Source organism: Nerophis lumbriciformis, linkage group LG09, assembly GCF_033978685.3.
Source record: "Nerophis lumbriciformis linkage group LG09, RoL_Nlum_v2.1, whole genome shotgun sequence".
In the NCBI taxonomy this organism is placed as follows: Eukaryota; Metazoa; Chordata; class Actinopteri; order Syngnathiformes; family Syngnathidae; genus Nerophis; species Nerophis lumbriciformis.
The window spans coordinates 3,871,662-3,895,107 of record NC_084556.2 but is presented as its reverse complement, the minus strand read 5'-3'; the positions used below and the strand labels follow the sequence as shown (position 1 = coordinate 3,895,107).

Below are 23,446 nucleotides of genomic sequence, written 5' to 3'. Positions count from 1 at the left end.
TATGGGAATCTTGATTCACTTAATCTCTCCATCGGGGTTCAATACCTGTGTCGAATGAATTATCTATGGCCCCCGGGATGATATTTGATTAGTATTCGGACCGGCAATACAATACAATAACAAGATCTGATAGCTCAGTTACAGCTCATTTTATTCCTATTCTGTGTTATGTGTTTTATGTTGCACGATTGCACCAAGAAAAATTCCTAGTTTGTGAACCCCTTCTCAAACAATGCCAATAAAAAACTATTCTGATTCTGATTCTGGCCCACAGGCCACAGCCACCAATACTCCATCAGTGTTGGCGCTAGAAATTTTCAAAATGAGGTCCCAGGGACCCCATCAAGTCATAAAAATGGGGTCCCACAATACATTTTTGGGTCCCCACTTTTTTGTAACCGTTTTGAAAACAAATGATAAATGTATGCATTATCCTGTTATACCTCACACTCTATATTGTGTTTTGGAAAAAAAGTTGTCATAAACGTTAATTAATTAATTAAAAAAATATTACCAAAAAAACCCACATTTTTATGCATAGTTAATGTATTCAGTTATAAACATTCATTAACTTTCTTCTTTCCTTCTTGGATCTAAACTTTACCGCTGCCGGTATTTTTTTTCTATATTTTTATTGTAATATTTTCAGAATGTGCTTGTTCTATTTTTGGCCAAAGTAAGACAAAGAAAACAATCTGTTTTCTTTATTTTTTATTTTTAATGCCACGATTTTAATAGTCCGGCCCGCGTGTGCGCAGATTTTCCTCCATGCGGCCCCCGAGCTAAAATGAGTTTGACACCCCTGTTCTAGTGGGTTTGGACTCCTGGTGTTAACGCAGGTGGCCTCGGTTTTGACAACAAGTATGGGAATCTTGATTCACTTAATCTCTCCATCGGGGTTCAATACCTGTGTCGAATGAATTATCTATGGCCCCCGGGATGATATTTGATTAGTATTCGGACCGGCAATACAATACAATAACAAGATCTGATAGCTCAGTTACAGCTCATTTTATTCCTATTCTGTGTTATGTGTTTTATGTTGCACGATTGCACCAAGAAAAATTCCTAGTTTGTGAACCCCTTCTCAAACAATGCCAATAAAAAACTATTCTGATTCTGATTCTGGCCCACAGGCCACAGCCACCGATACTCCATCAGTGTTGGCGCTAGAAATTTTCAAAATGAGGTCCCAGTGACCCCATCAAGTCATAAAAATGGGGTCCCACAATACATTTTTGGGTCCCCACTTTTTTGTAACCGTTTTGAAAACAAATGATAAATGTATGCATTATCCTGTTATACCTCACACTCTATATTGTGTTTTGGAAAAAAGTTGTCATAAACGTTAATTAATTAATTAAAAACATATTACCAAAAAAACCCACATTTTTATGCATAGTTAATGTATTCAGTTATAAACATTCATTAACTTTCTTCTTTCCTTCTTGGATCTAAACTTTACCGCTGCCGGTATTTTTTTTTCTATATTTTTATTGTAATATTTTCAGAATGTGCTTGTTCTATTTTTGGCCAAAGTAAGACAAAGAAAACAATCTGTTTTCTTTATTTTTTATTTTTAATGCCACGATTTTAATAGTCCGGCCCGCGTGTGCGCAGATTTTCCTCCATGCGGCCCCCGAGCTAAAATGAGTTTGACACCCCTGTTCTAGTGGGTTTGGACTCCTGGTGTTAACGCAGGTGGCCTCGGTTTTGACAACAAGTATGGGAATCTTGATTCACTTAATCTCTCCATCGGGGTTCAATACCTGTGTCGAATGAATTATCTATGGCCCCCGGGATGATATTTGATTAGTATTCGGACCGGCAATACAATACAATAACAAGATCTGATAGCTCAGTTACAGCTCATTTTATTCCTATTCTGTGTTATGTGTTTTATGTTGCACGATTGCACCAAGAAAAATTCCTAGTTTGTGAACCCCTTCTCAAACAATGCCAATAAAAAACTATTCTGATTCTGATTCTGGCCCACAGGCCACAGCCACCAATACTCCATCAGTGTTGGCGCTAGAAATTTTCAAAATGAGGTCCCAGGGACCCCATCAAGTCATAAAAATGGGGTCCCACAATACATTTTTGGGTCCCCACTTTTTTGTATCCGTTTTGAAAACAAATGATAAATGTTTAGTTTAGTTTAGTTTATTATTTCTTCGGTCAATGGTCAACAAAATAAACAAACTGTCAGGTTCAAATACAGGACATCTGTTACACAAGACAAAAGGCAAGGAATCAAACAGAGACAGAATTCAATTTGGACTCAATTGAGGAGAGACGGCTTCAACCTGTAACCTCTTACAGTGTCTTAGCACGCTCTGACGAAGAAGGTTCTCGTCTCCTCTTTTAATTCAGATGTTCCATGTTCACGCACCAACATATGTCACAATAGGAATGGGGAGGTATGTAAAACAGTCATTGTTTTCAGTCGCTTTGAAGTCCAAGAAGAGGACTTCTCGGGCTTGGCTCTTCCTGGATCCAGCTGGGGCAGGTGTTGGAGGACAATGGACAACCCCTCCCGTCTCCTGTCCACAGTGACTTCAAGAGGGCAGCGTGTCGTAAATAGCGTTGACCAAATAGTTGGAAGAGAGTTTGTGAATTACTTCAAAGAGAGTTCGTTTAACACTTCAAAGAGAGTTCCTCCAGGAGTTGAGCACATCCTGCCATCTGTCCGTGCTGAACTCACAGTGGCGTTTCCCGAGACTTCATCCTTTTGTTAGGCCTCGAAATACAGCATTCATAATACAACATTTGAAATACAGCATTCATAATACAACATTTCTTTTGTGATAACTTACAAACAATTATTCCAACACAAACAGTTTTACATAATTAATTGTGCGATTCAAGAACTCCTTCATTCCACACTCATTTAGCTGTATAATCACTCGCCATACAGCAATAGATGACATCTGCCTATTACCTGACACCTGACATGTTAGCTACTTCTCTTTGTTTATAATGTTTATAATGTCTATTTTCTATTTCCTGCTGCATCTACTCTCTATTTTATGCTGCTGCTGTCACATATACTGTAATATTGTACATGTGGTGTATATATTGTATATTGAATATATTGTATATATGTTATAGACATAATATAATATATCTGTATACAGTATATATTATTCTGCACACATATTATGTATATATTCGTATATATGTTAGATTTTTTATCGCTATATTAATCTATTTATACCTGTATTGTCCTTTCCATCCGTACACTTTCCATCATTGTAACTGAGCTACTGTGTTGAACAATTTCCCTTGTGGATCATTAAAGTTTGTCTAAGTCTAAGTCTAAGATGTACATTCATAAACAAACAGTTGTACATTCATAAATTTAAAAAATGGTTGCAGACCGAAAGGGTTTAGGCTGAAGTTGAACACTTATTGCGCCTAACGCTATAAACAAAGTCAAGTACGAGATGAGCTTCCAAAAAAAAAAAATGAAATTTCCTTTTCACAACATATTATAAATACACATTGTACACAACATAAATACCGTATTTTTCGGACTATAAGTCGCAGTTTTTTTCATAGTTTGGCCGGGCTCCAGTGCGACTTATATATGTTTTTTTCCTTCTTTATTATGTATTTTCGGCAGGTGCGACTTATACTCCGGTGCGACTTATACTCCGAAAAATACAGTACTGTTCAATTATATACACAGTAAAGGCATGTGAAATATCCTTGTACACATGTTAAACCTTTGCACCAATTATATACTATATACAAACAATTATACTTCCATTATATTTATATCCCACATTTAGTTTTTAATTAACCTTTTATTTTTTTTTATTTTAACCGTTATATCTCACATTCTATATGGTGTTTTGGAAAAAGGTTGTCATAAACGTTACTTAATTCATTAAAATTATTAAAAAAAAATTTTTTTTTTATGCATATCTAAATTTATTCAGTTATAAACATTTATTAAATTTCTTCTTTCCTTCATGGATTTAAACTTTACCACTGCTGGTATTTTTTTTCTATATTTTTTTGTTATATTTTCTAAATGTGTTTGTTCTGTTTTGGCCAAAGTAAGACAAAGAAAACAATTTGTTTTCTTTATTTTTTTAGTTTTAATGCCACAATTTTAATAGTCCGTCACAGATTTCCCTCCATGCGGCCCCTGAGCTAAAATGAGTTTGACACCCATGTTCTTGTGGGTTTGGACTGCTGGTGTTAACGCAGGTGGCCAAGGTTTGACAACAAGTATGGGAATCTTGATTCACTTAATCCAGTGGTTCTTAACCTGGGTTCGATCGAACCCTAGGGGTTCGGTGAGTCGGCCTCAGGGGTTCAGCAGAGCCTCCGCCGCGGAGGTCAAGACACGCCCGACTCATCGTGTAAACAAAAACTTCTCCCTGTCGGCGTATTATGGATACCCCCAAACAATGTTCCCTCTAATTTTCCATCTGACTTGCAGGTGTGTAATTTGTTGTGAGTTCATGCACTGTGTTGGTTTTGTTCTTTGAACAAGGTGATGTTCATGCACGGTTCATTTTGTGCACTAGTAAAAAAAACATATAACTTTGTCTTGAATTTGACGCCTGTCGGCGTATTATTGATACCCCCAAACAATGTTCCCTCTAATTTTCCATATGTGTGAGCAAACGCAAAAACTTTTTGAGCATTCATGTGGAGTGCATGTGAGCGACGTCAGACGTGCACATGCACTGTGGTCACACCTGCAGCACACCTGTCCCAAACCTGACTAAATAACAAGTTAAATGTTTTATTATTGTAATCAAATGACAGCAGTCATTTCCAAGAGAGTATTTTCTAATATAAGTGTTTTGGCCCAATTACAATGACAGTGGTTCTGTCATGTCTGGATCATGTTTTGTTTAAGTTATGTTCTGTTTGGGTTTTGGACTCTTTTTAGTTCCTGCCTTTTCACTTCCTTGTCTTGTTTCCATGGTTACCCATTAGTTTCACCTGTTTCACGTTTGGCGTCACGCACCTGTCTCACACTTTGCACTCGCACGCCTGTCACTAATCATGTCACTGCTATTTAAGCCTGTCTGTTTCTGTTATTCGTCCTGGTGACATTATCCTTTCTCACTCTGTTTACCTCTGCGCACTTCATGCCATGTCAAGTAAGTTTTTTTCTATTCATGCCACAGTTAGCGACTTTTGTTCATGTCCATAGTTTTTTGACCACGTGCAAGTCTTTTTGTTTCATTAGTCAAAGTTTGTACTTCCGCCTTGAGCGCGCTTTCTGTTCCTTTGTTAGTGTAAAATAAATAATGTCTTTACCTTCACGCCATGCCACATTCAGCTTTACTTGCATCTCGGGAAAACAAACACACCTTAGTCCAAGTCTTGACAGATGTCACCAGGACGAATAACAGAAACAGAAAGGCTTAAATAGCAGTGACATGATTAGTGACAGGTGTGCGAGTGCAAAGTGTGAGACAGGTGCGTGACGCCAAACGTGGAACAGGTGAAACTAATGGGTAACCATGGAAACAAGACAATGAAGTGAAAAGGCAGGAACTAAAAAGAGTCCAAAACCCAAACAGAACATAACTTAAACAAAACATGATCCAGACATGACAGGTTCTTAACCTTGTTGGAGGTACCGAACCCCACCAGTTTCATATGCGCCTTCACCGAACCCTTCTTTAGTGAAAAATTATATGTTTTTTTCAAATTCAAGACAAAGTTGTATGTTTTTGGTAACACTTTAGTATGGGGACCATATTCTAAGTATGTAACAAAGACACAATTTAGAGATTTTTCGACACTAGGAGAACATATTCTAAGTAACAAAGACTTAATTTAGAGTTATTTGGTTAGGGTTAGGGTTAGATGGTTAGGGTTATAATAAGGCCATGCCGAATAAGGCATTAATAAGTACTTAATAATGGCTAGTTAAGAGCCAATATGTTACTAATTTGCATGTTAATAAGCAACTAATTAATGGTGAATATGTTCCCCATACTAAAGTGTTACCATGTTTTATTACTGGTGCACAAAATGAACCGTGAATGAACATCACCTTGTTCAAACAACAAAACCAACACAGTGCATAAACTCACAACAAATTACACACCTGCAAATCAGTGTGACTTCTGCTGTTGCCGTATCACGCCGATAGGGAGATGTTTTTATTTACACCATGAGTCGGGTGTGTTTTGACCTCCGCCGAACCCCTGAGCCCGACTCACCGAACCCCTAGGGTTCGGTCGAACCCAGGTTAAGAACCACTGGGCAATAACATATTGTTTTTCATGAGCTGTGTACTAGTAGTATATGTCTGGGTAGGGCTCCTGCTTTGGAAATAATTTGTATCCCTTTCAGATATCGCATTTAGTTCCCAATAAAACATTCACATGTTGCACAATGAGATGTAAAAATGGGATCATGTGTACATTCCTGTAACTTTTGTCGGAGGCAGATATTTACATATATCCGTATTTAAGTGTTACTTCTTTATTTTCATAATCATATTACAAAACAGCTAGTGTTCTTCTTCCAATTGTGGTCTTTTGGTTGTCTGCAAGTACTGTGTGCTAACCTTGACTTTGGAATGTAAGGACGACAGATACTCCTTTTCCTTATCTGTTCCTGTGCCCAGCTGAGGAGGACAATGGGCATGTGTTTGGGCTGGAAAGAGAGACAAGACAACGAGGGAGAGACACTTTATAGAAGAGAAGGTTTCCATATTTTAGATCAGACCATCTTAGCTGCGCGATTGAATGTTCTATGCTGGACTGGTCTCATTATATTTCCAAAGCTTTGGAGATAAAATTACAAAATACCTATTCTGTCTCTGGTGGTTCTTCTACTCAGCTGTACAGTCATAAAGAGTTTGGGAGTGGCCAGCAACTTGAATTCCCTGGGAGGAACAACTGGTCCAAACGCAACAATTTATGTTTGGCCAAGTGAGTCTGTCCAGAAGAGTGCAAGAGGTGTCCAATTCTCAGCGTGTCATCCCGGACGAAGCCCCCAAATTGTAAGGAAAAGGAGTATCTGTCGTCTTTACATTCCAAAGTCAAGGTTAGCACACAGTACTTGCAGACAACCAAAAGACCACAATTGGAAGAAGAACACTTGCTGTTTTGTAATATGAATATGAAAAAAAAGAAGTAACACTTAAATACGGATATATGTAAATATCTGCCTCCGACACTTTCCATTTGTAAAAGATATCTTTATTAGTATTTCTTTAATATAACAACATCATTTTATGATTACGGTTTGGGTTCGGTGAATGCGCATATGAAACTGGTGGGGTTCGGTACCTCCAACAAGGTTAAGAACCACTGACTTAATCTCTCCATAGGGGTTCAATACCTGTGTCGTCTATACGTTGTAATGTTTAATTAAAAAAAAAAACCGCTCAGCCAACAACGTTTCCAACATTTCCATTTTCAGTTGATTTGTATTCATAGTCAAACTCCAGTCGGTCAGTCTGGAAATTGAGTCTTCCTACCTTTCTTGGACCCTAATCCAACATATATATTTGTCCCCTCACCCCCACCTACCGTGTCCCTGTCCAGGCGGCCTCTTCATCAGAAACACGGATCAGGAGTATACCGCCTTCCGCTTGGCCATCTTCCTGCACAACACCAGCCCCAATGCCTCGGAAGCGCCCTTCAACCTGGTGCCTCACGTGGACAACATCGAGACGGCCAACAGCTTCGCCGTCACCAACGCCTGTAAGTCGCTCTCGTGCGCTCATCTGTTACTGGTCATGTCAACACGGTTGTTACATAACAACAGCTTTTCATGACACGATAACTCACTTTTTGTTTAGCCTAATCTTCATTTCATCACTTTTTTTATGAGTAATTGCTCAATTAGTTATCTGCAGTTATCTTGCCGAGCTATACGATGTTGTCCGTGTGTTAAACCTTATGAAGCCTGCTAAACGACACCCAAATTGAAAAGTAGATAGTGACCAACTCTAATGTGATACAAGGTTGAGGTAACACTTTAGTATGGGGAACATATTCACCATTAATTACTTGCTTATTAAAGTAACAAAGACTTAATTTAGAGTTATTTGGACACTAGGGGAACATACAGGTAAAAGCCAGTAAATTAGAATATTTTGAAAAACTTGATTTATTTCAGTAATTGCATTCAAAAGGTGTAACTTGTACATTATATTTATTCATTGCACACAGACTGATGCATTCAAATGTTTATTTCATTTAATTTTGATGATTTGAAGTGGCAACAAATGAAAATCCAAAATTCCGTGTGTCACAAAATTAGAATATTACTTAAGGCTAATACAAAAAAGGGATTTTTAGAAATGTTGGCCAACTGAAAAGTATGAAAATGAAAAATATGAGCATGTACAATACTCAATACTTGGTTGGAGCTCCTTTTGCCTCAATTACTGCGTTAATGCGGCGTGGCATGGAGTCGATGAGTTTCTGGCACTGCTCAGGTGTTATGAGAGCCCAGGTTGCTCTGATAGTGGCCTTCAACTCTTCTGCGTTTTTGGGTCTGGCATTCTGCATCTTCCTTTTCACAATACCCCACAGATTTTCTATGGGGCTAAGGTCAGGGGAGTTGGCGGGCCAATTTAGAACAGAAATACCATGGTCCGTAAACCAGGCACGGGTAGATTTTGCGCTGTGTGCAGGCGCCAAGTCCTGTTGGAACTTGAAATCTCAATCTCCATAGAGCAGGTCAGCAGCAGGAAGCATGAAGTGCTCTAAAACTTGCTGGTAGACGGCTGCGTTGACCCTGGATCTCAGGAAACAGAGTGGACCGACACCAGCAGATGACATGGCACCCCAAACCATCACCCAACCATGCAAATTTTGCATTTCCTTTGGAAATCGAGGTCCCAGAGTCTGGAGGAAGACAGGAGAGGCACAGGATCCACGTTGCCTGAAGTCTAGTGTAAAGTTTCCACCATCAGTGATCCAACCAAGTATTGAGTATTGTACATGCTCATATTTTTCATTTTCATACTTTTCAGTTGGCCAACATTTCTAAAAATCCCTTTTTTGTATTAGCCTTAAGTAATATTCTAATTTTGTGACACACGGAATTTTGGATTTTCATTTGTTGCCACTTCAAATCATCAAAATTAAATGAAATAAACATTTGAATGCATCAGTCTGTGTGCAATGAATAAATATAATGTACAAGTTACACCTTTTGAATGCAATTACTGAAATAAATCAAGTTTTTCAAAATATTCTAATTTACTGGCTTTTACCTGTATAAGGGATAGGGTTACTAATAAGCAATCATTCTGAGGTTATTGAGGGAAGACTCTTAGTTAATGGCTTACTGGTTGTATAATAAGGCCATGCAGGATAAGGCATTAATAAGTACTTAATAATGACTAATTAAGAGCCAATATGTTACTAATTTCCATGTTAATAAGCAACTAATTAATGGTGGATATGTGTTCCCCATACTAAAGTGTTACCAAGGTTGACTCTTAGTAAAATGTGTGTTATTGTGTGTGTGTGGAATAATGTGACTGTGCAGCCACGTATGATGTGGGCAAAGATAACCACACACACACACACACACACACACACACACACACATTCTTGTACAGGCACCAAAGTGAGGACCGGAAAAGTTCCCATTGGAAGTGAGGACCACCCTTTCTGCTATACTTAGAGACAAACTGATCTTACACTTCAACACTAGGTGGCCTCCTAACTCCAGTTTCCACCTCAGATTTTTAAAACACACAAAGGAAAAATACCTTGCGAAAAAGTTTTGTACCACCTTAGTGAGGACCTTTTCATGGGGGCGCTGATGGGCCCATTTCTGGTCAGACCATTTCTGTTTATAGCTTGTAGGCCTTTTTTGCTCCCTTTTGTATTTTACTGTTGACAAATACTGTAATAACATATGTTAATAAAACTACACTCAATGCTTACTGGTGACTGAGCATCACAGCAACACATTTTCTCTTATAAAGTCTTTAATTATTTGAAAAACAAATAACAATTATCATCACAGTTTATATGATGCAAATACATTTGTATTTCACATCAGTTATTTTTTTCCTCATGACTTTTCCCCATAAACTATACTTCCTGAACATTCATGCTCATCACATTTCTAAATAAGCCTTCCGTAATAAGAAGTCAAATTACTTACAGTCGTGTTAATATGTCACTATGCCTTTAATTACCTCACTGTGAACCAATCAAGTTGCTTGAATTAAATGAAATAAAATATCCTTTATAAACTTAACTACGTGCAGGCCCCAAAGAACAAACATTACAGGTAGGGGCCACAGGCAACATTTGATTTTAGTCAGGATTTCCCTGGAAGTTTGTACTATGTTGCACATATTTGTCTACTGATTGAGGATAAATGTGTTTCATCTTTATAGCATCTTGCTAAGTGTAGTGTATTCCTTTAAATACAAATATTTAAAAACAATTGGCTAAAGTGCTGTACCAACATAAGAAACTATTTTAAAATAGTGCAATCAGTGTCACGTTTACATTGTAACACAGATAGATATATAAAATACTACAATAGTGAAATATACCTTCAAAGAAGTGCAAAAAGATCCATCCATCCATCCATTTTCTACCGCAAAGTACTCAATGAAAGTAACACATCTAAATTGAAAATAAATCATATCTTGCTCATTTCTCAGACTATTTTCATTCAGTTTACATTATTGTATAAATGTACAAAACATGTATTACATAGTAGAAAATTAAACATACACAACATGTATATATAAATACATACAGTACAGTATATATGAATATATACATATAATAAAACATAAATGTATACATATATATATATGACACAATATAGTCATATAGTGGCAGTAGAAGTAATAGCAATACATTTACTACTAGTAGTGCTAATACACCAACAACTCCTGCTGATAATGGCTTTGCTACTGCAGCTGGTAACACTATTACAAATGATAATATTACTTCTACGACATTTCACAGCTACACTAACAACTTATTTTACTTATAGTATTACCCTACTACTGCTCGTACAACTGTACTACAGCTATTATTTCTGGGATTTGACTTTCAAGCTGCTACCTTACATTTAATTTGCTTTTAAGTTTTAAGTAACACATTATTACTCAATTACTGTTTTTACTGTACACAAGTGCAGCTTTAGGCCTTTTCTAGGTGAGCATATCATATCAGGTTTGCGTTATTCTAACTGAAAAAAATCTAATCTAATACTATTATTGATTGATATGTATATTTGAAAAAAAAATGTAATTCATGACGATTTCCCAGAATTTTCAAACACATGTAAGTATTAACAAAATATTTTACACAAATTGATAGCAAAATTATTTTATTATAAAGCAGCATAGATCATCTAATGGAAGATAAGTTGGTCCACAATACTCTAACTATAATGAATAGAAAGATTGATCATCAATGTCATCATCAATATCAATAAGTGCCATTAGTAATAACATCATTATTGTTAAGTGTCATTATCGTCATCATCCATAAGCATCATTATCAATAAGATTCATCGTCTATTACCGTATTTTTCGGAGTGTAAGTCGCTACGGAGTATATGTCGCACCGGCCGAAAATGCATAATAAAGAAGGAAAAAAACATATATACGTCGCACTGGAGTATAAGTCGCATTTTTGGGGGAAATGTATTTGATAAAAGCCAACAGCAAGAATAGACATTTGAAAGGCAATTTAAAATAAATCAAGAATAGTGAACAACAGGCGGAATAAGTGTACGTTATATGACGCATAAATAACCAACTGGTATGTTAACGTAACATATTATGGTAAGAGTCATTCAAATAACTATAACATATAGAACATGCTATACGTTTACCAAACAATCTGTCACTCCCGATCGCTAAATCCCATGAAATCTTCCTCCCCGGTGTCGCTCCTGGTATGCGCCGCTAGCGTCCTTTCTTTCTGCTGCTCGATCGCAGTTTTCTGCAGCATATTTAACTACGTCCAGCTTGTAATCTGCAGTATATGATTTCCTTTTCGGTGCCATTTTAGTTCAGCACTTCTCAGTTTTTATAAGTTACCGCCAATGTTGATGTGATCCATTTTAATAGCTCTGGCAGTAGCGTATAGCATATAGCAGTTAGCATATCATGGCCCACAATGCACTTCTGCCATGGCCCGCCCCAACCGAATTCTTATTGGTTGGCATGTGAGTGACGATTGCTGACGTGTGTGTGATGATGGCTGCCATTTGCTTCGTCGCTCACGTGAATGAGATAAATAATATTATTTGATATTTTACGGTAATGTGTTAATCATTTCACACATAAGTCGCTCCGGAGTATAAGTCGCACCCACGGCCAAACTATGAAAAAAACGTCGACTTATAGTCTGAAAAATACGGTAGTGTCATTATCAATAAGCGATGCTAGTATCACTAAGTGTCGTAATCACAAATAAATGTCATTATCAATAGGTGTCATTATGTCAAGTGCTATTATCAATATAAATAACCATCATCAAAAAGGGTCATTATCAATTAGTGTCATTGTCAATTAGTGTCTAAATCAATGCATCAATATTATCAATGAGTCTCATTATTTTCAATAAGTGTCATCGTCGTCAAGTAGTCTGTATTAATAAGTGTAATTATCAATGAGTGCCATTGTGAATTAGGGTCTTTATCAATAAGCGGTGTCAGTATCAAGTCTCATTATCAACGCTATTACCAATAAGAATTGCCATCATTATTATTATCAATAAGTGTCATCAATACACGTGGTCATGGTTAATTAGTGTCATCAAAAAGTGCCATTATTATCAATATGAGGTAATCAACTGATCTATAACAGATTCATCAACTGTTAAGTGCATCAACAGCAGTTTAGCATGAAGTGAAATAGTCATAGAGTGAGGCAAAGAACCTCCTTGACCACTTTTAAAGTGTTACCTAACACTTTTTAGACAATAGACTGATAAACTCAAACTTGACTTTTTTGGGATGTGATGGAATTGTAGATTTGGTTCTTAACATCTCTCCAGTGGCGAGTATCAGTTCTGCATCAAGAGCCTTGAGACTAAGTTCTTTACCAGGAACTCTATTCAGAGTGATGTGCTGTCGCCGTACTGTCGTCTTTTTTTCACAACACCAAGGCCTACCATGGAACTTCTTTTGGGGGTACTGTCAATCGCTCCCTGAAACAGAAATTAGAAAAGGTAGTTGCTGGTAATCAAGCAGTCCTGCATAACTGGTAAATATTTTTCCACTCTGAATTTATGCATATGGAAATTTTGAAGAAACTCAGGGTCAAGACCTGCTGAAAAACTACTGAAATATTCTGGAGTTTATGGAGGTTACCTGTTTTCTCAGTCTTTTTCAGCAGGCCTGATCTGATGGTCTTGGAGTTGAGGTCTTTTGAGTCAGAATGTCCGGTTCTTCTGAAAGAAAAGAAGCATCATCATTAAGTGTAGCTCATCCTACTAGCAAATACACTAATATACCATATCACCATGCCACTGCAATGAAGTTCATACCATCAGAATCTTGAACAGGCTTCAAGAGAAGACAAAAAGCAAGAGAACATTAAAGTCAGTTTGCAGAAGGAAAATAATATACATAGTCTAGTTTAGCTTGAAGGTGATTTACAGTGTATTTACAACAGGATTGTTACCACACATCAGTGTAAGGATGACAGGGTTTCCCCTAGATATGTGGGGCTGGGGGTGAGGCTAGGGGTGTGGTTATATATATAAAGTTAAAGTAGCAATGATTGTCACACACACACACTAGGTGTGGTGAAATTTGTCCTCTGCATTTGACCCATCACCCTCGATCACCCCCTGGAAGGTGAGGGGAGCAGTGGGCAGCAGCGGTGCCGCGCCCGGGAATCATTTTTGGTGATTTAACCCCCAATTCCAACCCTTGATGCTGAGTGCCAAGCAGGGAGGTAATGGCTCCCATTTTTATAGTCTTTGGTATGACTCGGCCGGGGTTTGAACTCACAACCTACCCATCTCAGGGTGGACACTCTAACCACTAGGCCATATTGATTTGCAATGATGCTTATATTTTCTTTAAAACAACAAATGTTTATGTATGTTTAAAGACAAATGTGTTATTAATTACTAATAACATATATATTTCAATATTATCAGAATCAGATTTATTGGCCAAGAATGTTTTTGGTAGACTGTGCTCTCTTTGTTCAATGTCATTTCAATTATTGCTGCATATTGTAAATAAACAAATAGGGAAATCTGAGCCGGGACAGTTTATAAATAAGCTGGTGACCCATTTTCTCGGTCATATTAAGTAGGGCTAGATATTAATTAATGTGTGTGTGTATGATTGTTTGTACATTGATGTTACATCCATGATGTCCTTCACAACAACACAAACAGATAAGATGTGTTGTGTGTGTATGATTGTTTGTAAATTGATGTTACATCCATGATGTCGTTCAGAACAACAACAGATGAGATGTGTTGTGTGTGTATGATTGTTTGTACATTGATGTTACATCCATGATGTCGTTCACAACAACAACAGATGAAATGTGTTGTGTGTGTATGATTGTTTGTACATTGATGTTACATCCATGATGTCCTTCACAACAACACAAACAGATAAGATGTGTTGTGTGTGTATGATTGTTTGTAAATTGATGTTACATCCATGATGTCGTTCACAACAACAACAGATGAGATGTGTTGTGTGTGTATGATTGTTTGTACATTGATGTTACATCCATGATGTCGTTCACAACAACAACAGATGAAATGTGTTGTGTGTGTATGATTGTTTGTACATTGATGTTACATCCATGATGTCCTTCACAACAACACAAACAGATAAGATGTGTTGTGTGTGTATGATTGTTTGTAAATTGATGTTACATCCATGATGTCGTTCACAACAACAACAGATGAGATGTGTTGTGTGTGTATGATTGTGTGTACATTGATGTTACATCCATGATGTCGTTCACAACAAAACAGATGAGATGTGTTGTGTGTGTATGATTGTTTGTACATTGATGTTACATCCATGATGTCGTTCACAACAACACAAACAGATGAGATGTGTTGTGTGAGTGTATATGATTGTGTGTACATTGATGTTATATCCATGATGTCGTTCACAACAACACAAACAGATGAGATGTGTTGTGTGTGTATGATTGTTTGTACATTGATGTTACATCCATGATGTCGTTCACAACAACACAACAGATAAGATGTGTTGTGTGTGTATGATTGTGTGTACATTGATGTTACATCCATGATGTCATTCACAACAACCTAACAGATGAGATGTATTGTGTGTGTATGGATTGTTCTTGCTAGCTTTAGCTTCCTAGTTTAGTCGCTGTTTCAAGGGGCCGTTTCTACATTGTTTAGTTTAGCACGGGCCGGTTGAGTGTGTTGGGGATAAATGAGCGCTACCAGACACATTATTTTCCAAACCAGTATTTCTTCTCATCACAATGACAACATTTCACTAACATGTATGTCAATTTCACTGATTTTCTGCGTTTAATAGCGGATTCTGTTTCATTGGCAAATTATGTGACTTTGTCCACAGTTACATGTGCGTGGAAATCATGCTTTACTTTTTTGTGGAGTTTAGTAATGATTAATTAGGCATACTAACGTGTCAAAAAAAGTAGCAACCATGGTGACATCCCACACTTCTAGTAGACGTGCTCTTTTTTTCCACTCACTCGCTCCTCGTCTCTTTTACCGTCAGCAGTTCCGGAATTTGCATGCACGTTGCGCAGCACATTAATTGTATCCTTTTTTTTTAATTTTGGAACGGCCTGGCTTTGTTGTTAGAGTAGCCATGCCAGCAACTTCAGGGTTCCAGGTTTAATCCTCGCTTCCGCTATCTGAGTCACTGCTGATGTGTCCTTGGGCAAGACAGTTTACCCACCTGCTCCCAGTGCCACCCACATCGGTTTAAGTGTAATTTAAATATGTAGATAATGGGTTTCACTATGGAAAGCAATATACTGAAATAATTCACTTAAATTATTATATTTTCATGATAGTAAGCAGCCATGATCGAAATTGAAATAAAAATTTGATTAATTGTCCAGCTCTACTTTATAGTGACGTCTTTCGAATGAGAATGTCTTATTCAACAAGAAAAGAACTAGAAGCATTAACATCAGCTTATTTTACTGGATAGATGCTAGGACTGGGCGATTACATGATTGTGATACATTTCTGGTCAATCACGGTGATCAGCTGTGCACAAACATAAACTCAATCTAACATGAGGGAACAGCCAATCAGAGTCAAACTTTTACTGCCCAACATTCGTTTACAAGTTATGCAGAATAAACAGAATGACTAAACTTGGAGCTTAACATGTAGCTGAGGGCAGCAAAATAAATGTCAGCATGTGGGTCCATGGCCACATTTGTCTACTAGCAGGTGAGAGATGCATGAATTATAATCTACAATTGACTTTTAGTAAGTTTGAGACCAAACTTGTTGACACAGAAGTGTGTCAACAATAGCAGCATAAGCTAGTATTAGCTCACTGCTATTAATGCGCCAAATAGTCTGTCTGCCTTGGCGCTTATAATAACAATATCACTCATATTTGGTTCATTTTCAGGTCACGACATGTAAATGGAGTATTGTTGGTGCTTTTTGGATGTTTTTAGAGAGTATAATGAGAGGACCCTGCATTTGTTAACTAAATTGTTAGATATTTATTTACCATTTAGAATGCATACAAAATAAAAACATATGTTTTCTTGTCTTACATAAGGATTGTGAATGATAAACAGCACATCTCTTTACAATTGTTATGAATTTCCAGTATGACTGATCTAATAAAATAGTCAAAGTGCAGAAGCGTTCCTCCGGTGATGTAGAATCTACGGAAATTACCAAAAGTTTTCGGAGCAGAATATTCAAAATGGCCGACTGAATTTGTGGCATTTTAGACTGTATTTTCACATACTTTGTGGATTGTAAATACAATTGGTTATGGTTTACTGGATACAATGAAACACAATTAAGCATATAAAGTCAACTTGTTTTTACACTGTACTGCTACTTTCTTTCTTTAGTTTATTTGGAACATGACCACACTTACAGTATAATACATCACACAATTTCATATAATTTCACTTTACATCATGTCCGAAAAGGAGTAGGAAGAAGCAAAGCTTATTTAATCCTACCCCTTTCCCACTTCAGAGCGTTTACAAATATATAGAATCATTTACTGACCTTTTTATATAATAAAATAACATCTGTGAATTAGTATACACAACAGTTTTGTAATATGTAATTAATTAATTCAGTCATTATCAACATACTGAGATGAAGAATATCTTATTTTCAATAAGGTTGAAAGTATTTATCATAATTATTCTTCTTTGTACTTTGTAAGCATTATTATTTTGAACAACCTCTTGAACTGGATCATATCAGTACAATGTTTCACTTCTTTACTTAATCCATTCCATCATTTAATTCCACATACTGATATGCTAAAGGTTCTCAGCGTTGTCCGTGCATATAAATGTTTTAAATTATTTTTTCCTCTAAAGTTATATTTCTCCTCTTTAGTTGAGAAGAATTGTTGTACATTCTTTGGTAGCAGGTTATAGTTTGCTTTGTACACAATTTTAGCTGTTTGCAATTTTACCAAATCACCGAACTTTAATATTTTTGACTCAATAAATAAAGGGTTTGTATGTTCTCTAACATTATGTATTATTCTAACTGATCTTTTTTGTAACACGGTTAGCAAATGTAGCGCACATTTGTAGTTATTTCCCCATATTTCTACCAATAACTCAGATATGGTAACACTAGCGAGCAGTAGAGAATATGAAGTGATTTTTGGCCCAGGACGTATTTTGCTTTATTCATTATTGAAATGTTTTTTGCCACCTTATGTTGTATGTTTTGTATATAAGATTTCCAGTTCATTTGATCATCTATTTATACTCCCAAAAATCTTGTTTCTTTTACCCTTTTGATGTCTACTCCGTCTATTTGTATTCGTGTATGATGTTCTTTTCTACTGTTACCAAATAGCATTATTTTAGTTTTACTGAGATTCAAGGATAGTCTGTTTTTGTCAAACCATCTTTTTAATTTGCTCATTTCTTCTGTTATTATTTGTATTATCTTCTGTGTGTTTAAATGTCTTCATTGGTTAGTCAATAAATGGACAGCTTCTAAGACGATATAGTTTGGCCACCAGTGTTGAAATAACTAATGTATCCTTGTGTGTGCTTTCTTTTACTTAAAAGCATGTCAACTCAAAGAGTTTATGACATTATTATGTTAAAGTGCTTTTTCTCATTTAATTCACTTTATTTACTCAGCATGTTAATACAATGTTGAACTAATCTCTAGTTTATTTGTTTTTTTTAGAACAGATGTTTTAAAAGTGGCAGGTTGAAAATAAGATTACAAATTGTGATATTGAGATGGGATGATAACAAAAATAATTGTGATCCTTTTACGATATTGCCCAGCCCTACTAGATACTACTACGTACCTGATACACTCATGATGAGGAAAAGGCAACACAACTGTCTCATTTTATGACATTTAGAGACAATAATTAGATAAAAAAAATATGCAAGTTAAACAGTTTCAACCAAATTAGTTTCTTACCATCTGAGTTTTGAGCCTGACTTCCACTGACTTGTGACTCTTGACCAGGTGCCACTGTTGAGGATGAACTATCAGACATTGACGGCATGTAGTCACTTTCTGGATCATTGCTGGATTCAGATAAAGAGCCATCTATAACACCGTCCATCTATAAAGAAATAAATCAAACATTTTACTGACTTTAGTAAACTAACTTGTGAATTCTTTATAAAAAGTCAGATAAAAACTATTGAAAGATTGAAACAAACAATATAATTATCTACCAAAACATCTCATAAGTATTATCCATAAAATAAACACTTTCTCAATGCTAACAAATTAGAAAAGTGTGCAGTAAAAATAGTGAGCAGATTTTTTTTCATGTTCTAGGCCACAACAAAATGAGAAACAAGTCACAGCATATATATATATATATATATATATATATATATATATATATATATATATATATATACCAAGGTAACAGGGCAGTAAATGTGAAAAATAACATGTTAGAGTTTTACTCACTAACTGAAGTTAGTGTGCATGTTGTCCATTGTTAGCTAAATGAGCTATCATTAGCACAGCTTTACTTCCGGTTAGAAATGGTAACGGACAGATATTAAACACTTAACAAGCATAATTTTACAAAATATGTCTTACCTTGATTAGTTGTAAGATTTGTTTGTGGTTTTCTTGTTTTGTTTGCGTTAGTTGTTCTTCACACCGCTTCAGTGGTGTTGATGTGCATCTGCGGGCTCGCACTTTCTGGTGATGCATTCACGTCCACTCGGACGTCAATGTTGTGACACTTCATGGACTAAGCTACTGATTACAATCCACACTCTTCAGTAAACTAGTAGGATTATGTTTAACAATGGTTCATTAAATAATTAGTCCAACATTTGAAACTCAAACCATACTGCTTTTAAGCATAAATAAGTCTCAATGAAGAAAGCAAAAAATTCCTTCTGCCATGAACGCATCCTTGCATGTGGCTTGATTGAAGCGCGCCCCTCCCCCACACTCAAGAGTTGTTTGAAGTTTACTGACTTGCTGAAAAACACACTAGTTGTGTTCAACATTAATTAATCAATAAATACATTACATAGTTCTACATCATTACAGTTTATATAAAGGAAATACATTTGTATCTCAAGCTATTTTTTTTTACTTAATCAAGGTTTTTAATTTAACTTCTGTGGTCTTATTACTTTCTACTGTTTTGTTGGATGTGATAGTTGTTTTATTTACAACATGTCAGCCTTTAATCAGGTCTTGTGTCTAAGTTTGAAAGTCTTGAAAATTGTGACTCCTTGCATCACCTTGATTGATCCCCTCCCCCACACTGCATGAGTGAAACTCTCCCCTCCCCCACCATCAACAGTTTGAAGTTTGCTGACCTGCTGAACAACACATTAGTCACATTAATTCATCAATAAATGTACAAAATACACTACATTGTTCTGCATCATTACACTTTACATGATGCAAATATATTTGTATCTCAGGAGAGCATTTTTTTTTCCTAATCAATTTTGCTGATTCATGTCTTTTCCCCATAAACTATACTTCTTTAACATTCATGCTCATCACATTTCCAAAGAAGACTTCAACAATAAGAGGTCGAAGTTACTTACAGTAGTGTAAATATGTCACTATGCCTTTAATTACCTCACTGGGAACCAATCAAGTTGCTTGAATTAAATTAAATTAAATATCCTTTATAAAGTAACTACCTGCAGGCCCCAAAGAACACACATTACAGGTAGGAGCCACAGGCAAAATGTGATTTTAGTCAGGATTTCCCTGGAAGTTTGTACTATGTTGCACATATTTGTCTACTGATTGAGGATAAATGTGTTTCATCTTTATAGCATCTTGCTAAGTGTAGTGTATTCCTTTAAATACAAATATTTAAAAACAATTGGCTGAAGTGCTGTACCAACATAAGAAACTATTTTAAAATAGTGCAAGCAGTGTCACGTTTACATTGTAACACAGATAGATATATAAAATACTACAATAGTGAAATATACCTTCAAAGAAGTGCAAAAAGATCCATCCATCCATCCATTTCCTACCGCTTGTCCCTTTTGGGGTCGCGGGGGGTGCTGGAGACTATCTCAGCTGCATTCGGGCGGAAGGCGATGTCACATAAAAATACTAAAATGTAATAAATAAATAAAAATTTATAAAATATATGTATATATAATTAATGACCAATATAGCCTGCCTTACTGGATTTTGTTTCTTTATTGATTTTAATTATTGTTTTGTTTATTTGTTGTATTGTTTTGTATGAAAGTCTCTCACTGAGAGCCACATTTACTGCGGCTACAAATAAAGACATCTAATCTAATTTGACCGCCTTGGAGTAAAAATATGTTTTTATCATAGATTTAAATGAGCCCAGGAACTGGGAGGATTTGACAGATAATGTGTGGTTGTTCCACGGTCTAGGCCCTGCCGCTGAAGAGGCTCTATGTCCCCTGGTTTTGACTGGAAGGACTCCTAACCAATTTCAGAGTGCAGAGTTGCTGGTGCCTTCCCTAGGGGTCAGAGGTCAAGATATTGCAGTGGTCATTTCAACACAATAACAAAGTACTTTCCCTTGGAAGTTTGAGATGATTTTTGACTATGTCACTCAGATTAGTCCACCAATGAAGGAAACCTTTGTTGCACCTTGATAGCACGTGGCTAAAGCTAAGTAGCTAACAAAAAGATTTAGAGACTCTTAACCCAAAATCTCTTGTCCAAAACCATCTCTCGGGATTTTAAAGCAATTTTGAACCAATTACTTTAACATTTGTCCAATTGGTGGTGTTTTGAATATAGACGATTTCTGCATTTGATGACCCGCCAATCAAAAAGCCACCGACACCCGACAGATGTCAAACTACTCGTCTGGCATTCCCAAACCACATATTAAAATATCAGATCCGTGTGACCTTGTCGACACTTTTCCAAAATGGCCAGCAGAACCTTGTTAGACTGTAGAACTTTAAGAGCTTTTTGAAGAAAGTTTTAGGACAAAAATTGTGGACGCCATCAACCCTGTTTTTTTCACTGCCGTCTGACAGCGGGGTCTGAACATGACCTCTGTACAAAATGTAGGGTCCAAGGGGGCCGCATGAGTGCTGGTGACCTTTGACCTAAGAAGAATTACGCCTCCTTTTCTGAGATATCTCACTAGCGCTTTGCCAGAGAGCACTCTGCTTTTCAACACTAGATCAGGTGGTGAGTCTCCACATGTGTAGCATTCATGGGGTGCATGGTGGCAAAAGTGGACCTCTACAGGCCTAGTAATCCCACTCACTCAAAACGTTAGGCCCAAACTCATCTTTTCTCCTATTTCTCCCCACTACTTTCTTCAAGAGCTTCCAATTTGTCAAACTTGCATTAGACAGTGTCTCTCCACATGTGTACCCCTTTTGGAGGTTCTGGCTTGAAGGAAGACCTCCAGGTTCCCTGTGTGACCCATTCAATTTAAGCCTTTTCTCCTCTTTCTTCTCTCTACTTTTTCTGAGAGCTTCCAAATTGTCAAACTTGCATTAGACAGTGTCTCTCCACATATGTACCCCTTTTGGAGGTTCTGGCTTGAAGGAAGACCTCCAGGGCCCTGTGTGACCCATTCAATTTAGGCCTTTTCTCCTCTTTCTTCTCTCTACTTTTTCTGAGAGCTTCCAAATTGTCAAACTTGCATTAGACAGTGTCTCTCAACATGTGTACCCCTTTTGGAGGTTCTGGCTTGAAGGAAGACCTCCAGGGCCCTGCGTGACCCATTCAATTTAGGCCTTTTCTCCTCTTTCTTCTCTCTACTTTTTCTGAGAGCTTCCAAATTGTCAAACTTGCATTAGACAGGGTCTCTCCACACATGTACCCCTTTTGGAGGTTCTGGCTTGAAGGAAGACCTCCAGGGACCCTGCGTGACCCATTAGATTTAGACCTTTTCTCCTCTTTCTCCCCTATACATTCTTTGAGAGCTCCCAAATTGTCAAACTTGCATTAGACAGAGTCTCTCCACATGTGTACCCCTCTTGGAGGTTCTGGCTTGAAGGAAGACCTCCAGGGCCCTGTGTGACCCCTCCACGAGCATACCGATTATGTGATACCACTCAAAATTAGGCCAAATTGTGAGTCATCATCTGCTGCAATCAGAGGGAAATAACAGAATATAACAAATGTGCTAGTTTGAAACAATAATTTGGTCCAATAATATTGAAATAATAATAACTGCATAACATTAATTCATTTCCGTACTTAAATAATACAAATATACCAAATTAAATGTTACACAGACCATGTAACTTGCTGGCACTAAACCTGTAAGAAATAGTTCTTCTCAGTCTTCTCTATGTTTACATTTTCACACTTTGCACTATTTTATTACACTTTATTAATAGTTTCTTACATACTCATTTTTGCACCTTCATTTTTAGAAGTTATTGTTAAGTGTTCAATGTAATTTTACTAGTAGGTTTACATTGTTTGAGTATTTTCCATGCTTGTGTTGACATTTATTTCCTGCAGTGATATTTGAGGGATTAGAATAACAGGAAGTTACTTTTGAAATGAAAATATTAAGATTGAATATTTTCCCTCCTGGTTGATATTTTCCATAGGTCATAAAAATACAATAATAGACCAACTTAAAAAACCGTATATGGTGATAGTTTTCAGTCAAACAAGTGTGCATCTCTGACATCTCTGATCCTTCTTGAGCTGAGTCGCCAGGTGCAAGTGCTGCCCCTCCCCCCTCCACCGCTGCGGTGTACTTCAAAGGCTGTGACTGGAGCCAGCTTGTTAATTGAAGCCACGTAGTATGACTCCTTAAAGTCACACTCTCACCTCTACTTAACTTT

General features: G+C 36.8%; 1 protein-coding gene and 1 long non-coding RNA gene across 7 annotated transcripts in view; one reads left to right on the top strand and one right to left on the bottom strand.

Annotated features, from left to right (window-relative positions):
• The window catches only part of LOC133607808 (glutamate receptor 4), a 549,530-nt gene that overhangs the window by 89,848 nt on the left and 436,236 nt on the right, over window positions 1-23,446 (top strand). For all 6 annotated transcript variants that reach the window (XM_072913769.1, XM_061962781.2, XM_061962780.2 and 3 more), the window contains one exon: window positions 7,536-7,694. In XM_072913769.1, coding sequence (XP_072769870.1) covers window positions 7,536-7,694 — 159 coding nt within the window. The remainder of the gene's footprint in view (window positions 1-7,535; window positions 7,695-23,446) is intronic.
• LOC140679024 (uncharacterized) lies at window positions 11,143-19,340 on the bottom strand. Its single transcript, XR_012050598.1, has 5 exons — window positions 19,245-19,340; window positions 18,603-18,750; window positions 13,485-13,503; window positions 13,309-13,388; window positions 11,143-13,145 (listed from the first exon to the last, which is right to left on the bottom strand). It is a non-coding gene; the product is annotated as an uncharacterized lncRNA (long non-coding RNA).